The sequence below is a fragment of the Salvia miltiorrhiza genome, chromosome 3 (genome assembly GCF_028751815.1).
Source record: "Salvia miltiorrhiza cultivar Shanhuang (shh) chromosome 3, IMPLAD_Smil_shh, whole genome shotgun sequence".
NCBI classification, from domain to species: Eukaryota; Viridiplantae; Streptophyta; class Magnoliopsida; order Lamiales; family Lamiaceae; genus Salvia; species Salvia miltiorrhiza.
The window spans coordinates 63,116,306-63,123,838 of record NC_080389.1 but is presented as its reverse complement, the minus strand read 5'-3'; the positions used below and the strand labels follow the sequence as shown (position 1 = coordinate 63,123,838).

Genomic DNA, 7,533 nt, shown 5'->3' with positions numbered 1-7,533 from the left:
CCCTTCATAAATTTGACAATCTGTTACCGAAGATTAAGTTGTAGAAGTCCAAATAATCATTGATGAAACAACCAAATATGTATTGTATATACATACAAAACAAAACAAAACAAATGAAGCAAGCACACACTATTACTCCACTAATAACCAAGAAAAATAGGATTTGAATCATGATTAAGTCCATTAATTTGTAGTGACTGGGGCCCACATTTGTAGTCCACAACCTCAAGTCTTCCATTAATTTGTATGGACGACTTGACTCAAAACCTACACCCATCAAGACTCTCAAGTCAAGCAAGTCATCCATTAATTTGTGTATATATATGTGATGATTATTAGATGCATAATACAATCACAATTTGCAGCCATGGAGAAAAAGCTTTATTGCATTTTGCAGTATGCATTCCTAATTACCATAATTACCTTCCAAATGCTTTCTTCTGAAGCCAAAGCCAAACAACCTCTGAGCCTTGCAACTGATCAAACAGCCCTTCTTTCACTCAAACATACATCTCTTTTACTTGCAACTAATTGGACCAACTCCACCTCCGTCTGCACCTGGATTGGCGTCACTTGCAGCTTACGCCACCACAGAGTAGCTGCCTTGAATCTCTCCAACATGGCTCTCTCCGGCACCATTCCACCACAGCTCGGACGCCTCTCCTTCCTCGTCTCCCTCGACCTCACCAACAACCTTTTCCATGGAGATTTGCCTCAAGAGCTGTCTCTCCTTCGCCGTTTGAAGTTAATATCTTTCCGACTCAACAACTTCACTGGAGACATCCCTCCGATGTTGGGTCAGTTACCAAAATTAGAGTACTTGAATTTACGCAACAACAGCTTCATAGGTTCCATCCCAAAGTCCCTCTCAAACCTCACAAACCTACAATTTCTTGACTTAACTTACAATTCTCTAAGTGGAGAAATTCCAAAAGAGTTTGGGAGACTTCAAAGTCTACAAACTCTGTATGCTCAATTCAATCATCTCTCCGGTGCTATACCATCAGCCATATTCAACATATCGACCCTTGTATCTATGGCCTTCACATACAATGAATTGAGTGGAAATCTTCCAACAGACATTTGCAGTAATCTTCCATCTCTTACTGCGATTTATCTTTCTTATAATCAGCTGAGTGGCGCGATTCCCACAAATCTATCCCAATGTTCAGGGCTTGAGGTCATGTTGAGCCTCTCTTACAACTCTTTTAGTGGGGAGATACCTTCAGAAATCGGCTACTTAACATCTCTTCGGGAGTTATATGTTGGTGGTAACAATTTGAATGGTATGGTTCAAGTTCTTATCACATAAATTTGTGTAAATAAGATTTTATTAGTTTCATGACACTTTTTTTGCCAGGAATACTACCACATGAGATTGGCCATCTTCAGAGTCTGGTTACGTTTGGTGCTGAACGAAATGAGATTGCGGGCTCAATTGATTTCAATATTTTCATGAATATGTCTTCTCTGCAAAACATAAATCTAGGGCGCAACAAATTCACGGGGAACCTTTCAAGGGATGTCGGGAATATTACCATGCTAGCATATTTGGATCTCTCGGAAAGCCATTTTACAGGTACAACAAAGTAATTTTCATGTAAATTATCTTTTTAGCTACAATATGTGTTTTAGCTACAGATTGGAAATCTCATGTTTTGCAGGGCTTATTCCCACTGAATTTGGCCAACTTTACCATTTGGAGACATTACAATTAAACTTTAACAGCTTGAGTGGTTCGATTCCACATGAGCTCTTTAACATTTCAACTCTTCGGATTCTTTCACTTACTGCCAATGCTCTGTCAGGGGTTCTTCCAACCCATTTATGCCATGCCTCTCCCTCTCTCGAAGAAGTTTATCTTGGCGGAAATTCTATCACCGGAGCAATACCCAACTCCATCTCTAACTATTCTCAACTCACAATTCTCGCACTTCATGTAAACAAATTAAGTGGTTATATACCTACTCATCTCGGCAACCTAAAAAATCTCCAACGTCTTACTCTGTTCAGCAACAATCTTACCCAGGCACCATCTTCTTCCTTCATTACTTCATTGACAAATTGCAAGTCTCTAACAACTTTGTCAATTGCTGATAATCCTCTAAATGGTGTCATTCCAGCTTCTTTCGGGAACTTATCTTCCACACTTCAAACATTCACTGCCGGCAACTGCAAATTCAGTGGCATCATTCCTGTTGAAATAGGCAATCTAAGCAATATGATGGTATTAGATTTATTTGGGAATGAGTTATTTGGTAATATTCCACTAACTATAAGCCATTTACATGAACTTCAAGGATTATATCTGTATAATAACATGTTGGGAGGTTCAATACCACATGCTATATGTGATCTATTCCGCCTCGACACTTTAGATATGAGCCAGAATCAATTTTCAGGCCCAATTCCTAAATGTCTGGAAAATGTCTCTTCTATAAGAATTCTTCATCTAGGCTCCAACATGTTGAATTCAAGCATACCTTCAAGCTTATGGGGCCTAAAAGATTTGAACTCTCTAGACTTGTCCTCAAATTCATTAAATGGGTTCTTACCACAAGAGATAAGTAGCTTAGGAGCAGCAATATATATAAACCTATCGATGAATCAGTTGTCAGGGTCAATTCCTAGCACTATTGGGAAGTTGCAGAATTTGATTAATCTGTCTTTGGCAAATAATAGACTAGAAGGTTCTATTCCTGTGTCTATGGGAAGCATGATCAATTTGGCAAATCTCGATTTGTCATACAACAACCTCTCTGGTTCAATTCCAAAGTCTTTAGAAGAACTTCAACACCTCGACTACTTTAATGTCTCTTTCAATAGTTTAAGTGGAGAAATTCCTAATGAAGGTTCTTTTAGAAACTTCACTACGGATTGTTTTAAGGGTAATGAGGCATTGTGTGGAATCCCCAAGTTCCATGTCCAAATTTGCTCTTCAATTTCTAATCACAGATCAAAGAGAAAGAAGGTGGAACGAGCTTCATTTATTGTTTTCGGGGTTGTGGCTTTCATCTCAGTTGTTTCTTTGGCCTTTATAATTGTAAGAAACAAAAGGAAAGATAAGACGACTAGAAGAGAAGTTGATGAGCTGAAATCCATTGTGCCGGAAAGAATCTCTTATTATGAACTGCTGCAAGCAACACAAAGATTCAATGAAAGCAATTTACTTGGCACCGGGAGTTCTTGCTCTGTTTATAAGGGAATTCTTAACAATGGGAAGGATATCGTTGTCAAGGTGTTTAATATGCATCTAGAAGGTATTTCGAGAATATTTGATGTCGAATGTGAGATACTACGTAGCATTCGACACAGGAATCTGACAAGCGTCATAAGCAGTTGCTCCAATGAAGAGTTCAAGGCATTAGTACTTGAATATATGCCAAAGGGAAACCTTGAAAAATGGTTATATTCCCACAACTATTACTTGAATATGATGGAAAGATTGAATATAATGATTGATGTTGCATCTGCTTTGGAGTATCTTCACCACGGTTATTCAATGCCCATTGTCCACAGCGACTTGAAGCCTAGTAATGTGCTGTTAGATGAAGACATGGTTGCCCATGTAAGCGACTTTGGGATAGCAAAGTTGTTATGCGATGGAGATAGCTTTGTGTTAACCAACACGCTAGCAACATTCGGTTACATCGCTCCAGGTGAAGTTTCTCTAAATATATCGATTGCACTTCACTTTCAATCAATTAATTGTGTCTTCCTTACTGCACATATCATGATTTTTGTTGTTCCAGAGTATGGCTTGGAAGGGCTAGTTTCAACAAGGTGTGATGTTGATAGAAACTTTTACGAGAAAAAGGCCTAGTGATGATATGTTTTGCGGAGATATGAGCTTAAAGAGATGGGTAGAACTCTCACTTTCGGAGATCCCGGATGAAGTGATAGATGCCAACTTAGTCATGAATTTGGAGGAAGAAATGATTGACAAGAATATGCAGTGTGTATCATCCATACTTGAATTGGCTCTGAAATGCTCTGCCGACTCTCCCGGGGATAGAATCAACATGAAACAAGCACATGCGGAGTTGCAGAAAATCAAACATCGATTTTCCCAATGAGATTCAAGTAAGCTATTTTAAAGTTCTATGTTATTTCTAAAAGCATATTGATATGCCAAATTTCTATGGCAAAGTTAGCTAATGAAGTCTTCTTCATTTGGTGGCTTTGATGAGGCATGCAGTGGATAGTTGTGAGGTGGATGACATATAGAATGGAAAATGTTGTTCTTTATTATTACCATGGAAGGTATGCTATATGTGGAATAATTGTGTCTCTGTTTCTTCTTATGCTTTATTCAGTAGTATTCTATCTTTTCAAGACCTTTTTTCTTGTGTTTTACTTTCTAGTTATTAATGATTAATGATAATTTAATTATGTACTCTTATTAATTTGTTGTCTTAATGCGAAAGTAAAATGTAATATAATTTTGAAATTAATAATTTAAGATCGTTTAAAACGTAAAAATTATTTTTTTTCGCTCTCATTTATCTCTAATTTGAATATCATACTATTTTTTCATTTTATTTTCGTTTGTTGGTGAAAAAGATAAGTAGATATCATGTTTTATCTTTCAAAAAAGTTTATCAGAGAAATCAAGACGCGATAGCTCATTGCTTCACTAAAGCTGAGGTGTTGCTACACTTCATGTTTGGAATGAACCCTCGTCGTTTGTGGAGGGTCATCTCCATGCTCCATGTTCGTGTGATTAATAAAATCTCTCCTTTTCCTAAAAAAATGTAATGCCATTCATTTTTGTTTAAAAACTTATGCATAAAAACAATAGGTTTAGACAATCCAAAAATAAATAAAATAATAAATAATAGTATAAATTAAAAAATGATTATTTTTTAATCTTTGAAACTTTTATTCCGAAGCGCGGATTTTGCATTGGAATACCTTGGAAACCCTCTGTCACGTATCACAATTTTGGTGCGCCACATGGACAAAATAATATGTTTACTTAGAGAATTATATATATTAACGCTAATAACCTATAATGGTTTGTTGTTAGAATGGCCCACAGTGCTGTTATTAAATATTAATTAACCTAAAATAAAACTTAATTATTAATTTTAAATTGAGTTTATTAATCTCCCTCCACCCCATTACAAATATCTCGATTTTTATAATGGGATGTCCTATTACAAATGTCTCATTCCATTTTTGGCAACATATTCTCTCTTAGATGCCCCAGCTTTGCCTCTTGATCAGTTAAGCCTCATCGGCAATAGATAATTAAATTAAGTACACATAAATATGGTGCTTGCTCATATGATATTAAGATGGTGTATATATGTTTTGTGGGTTTCAACTGAGAGAATTAAATTGAATTGAAACACATCTAACTATCTAGTTTCGCCAAATTATTATAAATACTTAAAGCATTCAACATTTTATAAAACATCCAAAAAAGAGAATATTTCAAACACTTCAATTTGATCTATACTTAAATAGCCATGATTCAAATCCTATTTTTCTTCGTTTTGGGTGGAGTAATAGTGAATGAATCTCAAGCACATCGTCAGATCGAGTTGATGGGTACACTTGCTTCAGCAAATAAAAAAACCGATTTTTGCGACAATAATAAAATAGTATCAGTATCTTGTTGTCATACGATTCTTAAAGGCATATGCAATGAACAAGTTTCAATTTCAGCTGATTGTTGTAATTCATTTAATCATCTTGGTTATTTAATTAGTTTTGATGCATTTCTTAATGCAGCCAAGGCAGAATATCAATCTTGTGACCCTGACCATGGGCTAAAGAATTTATCGATAATTTGCAATCCTTGAGAATTTACTAGACATGTAACATCACAATAATAGTTAATAAAATTTATTTTTCTTCTTTATTTTGAATTCTCAAGAATTATCTTTTGCATTCATTTTGATTAGTGTAATTAATAAAGGAGGTTTTGATGAATCAGAAAATAAGAAACTCATGATTGAATTATGAGAAATTGTCTATAGCATTTTTAATAAATGCATAATGAAACATATGTGTTCTAACGTTCATTGGTTTTGACTATGCAACCAAGTGTTATATGTTGATTAATGATAATTTTATTTTAATGGAATTGCAACCAACTGTATCTTATTTTAATGATAATTTAATGGAATTGGGTTGTTTACTGGGTTGGATTTTGAACATGTCGTATATGGGCTGGATTTTATTTGTTGATAATTTGGTAGAATATTAATACAAAGTTTGAATCAATTTTTTTTAAAAAAAATTAATAATAAAAAAAATACAAGTCTGAATTGAATAAATTTTTTTTGAGGCAAGTTTGAATCGAATAATTGGAACTGCTTGTTGCCAATTTAACTTTTCATTACATATTGTGCTTTTAATGGATAATTATAAATTATTTTTTTTCTATTTCTAATTAATGCTTCTGTTACATGCATGTTATCGACAAGATATAACATGTTGAGTTTTAATACACTATTTAGCTATACAAGTATATATAAAATTTATTTTTTTGAATAATATAAATATTTTTGATTTTGACACTTAATAATTTTATCATAATGAGTAGGAGTATAATATTAAGTTCAATGAGTATTTGCTCCCCTCTGTGCTCTCAAGGGTTAATTTTGGTACTGCCGTTTTTTCTCTTTTCCTCTTTAATAAAATTTTTATTTAATAAAAAAAAATAAGTTCAATGAGTATTGTATAATAATAATAATTAAATTTACCAATTTTTTTTTGTTATTGATTATTATTTTCTATTAAAATTTAAATTAATAAATACTTTTATAATATTGTCTCGATATTTGTTGATAATTGTGCATTATATTTTTTAATTAATATTTTTAATTTAAATATTTTTATGTATGCTTTGATAAAATAATTCAACAAATAAATATTATAATTTTTTAATCAAAAGAGAAGAGAAGATATATAAATTTTGTAGGAGAAAGAGATACAAATAGAAATAATATAATAACAAAATAAGGAGAAAGAGAAAAAAATAAAGAAAATTGTAAAAGAGATAGGAGACATAAAAACAATCACTTTAAAATTTTAAATTATAATAAATTATTTATTTCAAATTCATATTTAATGAATTTTAAATCAAATTGAAGATCTTGTCATGATCTTTAACTTAATATACACATCAAATATATTTTTATAAAATACAAAAAAGAAGTAAAATAAAAGAATTAGGTTTTGATTTTGTTTTAATCTTAGTCTGCAATTGAATACCACATAAGCTCCAACTCATCACTCTGGTGGTTGAAAAAAATTGAGGGGACGGAATTGCAAAAATTGAAAAGGTTATGATTTAATTCGCCACACTTCAAAAGTCACGTTAAAATTGCAAATTTAAAATTGTTCGTGTTGCAAAAACCCCCATTTTTTTTATAACCGTAACAAACGTTATGCATAATAGATATATAGATAACGGTACTTTTCGCTATGTATTCTAAACATCTTAGTGTTTTATTTCATTATGTAGTTCAAAGACCAAGTGCAGTAATTTTCTTTGCTTGTAATTCATGCTTGTTTTGG

The 7,533-nt window shown here is 33.0% G+C and overlaps 2 protein-coding genes across 2 annotated transcripts; both read left to right on the top strand.

The window, feature by feature from the left end:
- The first annotated feature begins 367 nt into the window (after positions 1-367).
- LOC131019164 (receptor-like protein 35) lies at positions 368-1,312 on the top strand. Its single transcript, XM_057947850.1, has one exon. The coding sequence runs from the start codon at positions 368-370 to the stop codon at positions 1,310-1,312; it is 945 nt and encodes a 314-aa protein (XP_057803833.1).
- LOC131019163 (LRR receptor-like serine/threonine-protein kinase EFR) lies at positions 1,221-3,823 on the top strand. The gene is made up of 2 exons (XM_057947848.1): positions 1,221-1,579; positions 1,665-3,823. Exons 1-2 carry the CDS (start codon positions 1,342-1,344, stop codon positions 3,821-3,823), a joined length of 2,397 nt encoding a protein of 798 aa, XP_057803831.1. The 5' UTR covers positions 1,221-1,341.
- The last annotated feature ends 3,710 nt before the right edge of the window (positions 3,824-7,533 follow it).

Bases quoted from the DNA above. Each gene is read 5' to 3' on its own strand.
- LOC131019164 (XM_057947850.1), top strand. From the start codon at position 368: ATGGAGAAAAAGCTTTATTGCATTTTGCAGTATGCATTCCTAATTACC.
- LOC131019163 (XM_057947848.1), top strand. From the start codon at position 1,342: ATGACACTTTTTTTGCCAGGAATACTACCACATGAGATTGGCCATCTT. The intron at 1,580-1,664 runs GTACAACAAAGT...CATGTTTTGCAG, and splicing joins CTCGGAAAGCCATTTTACAG to GGCTTATTCCCACTGAATTT.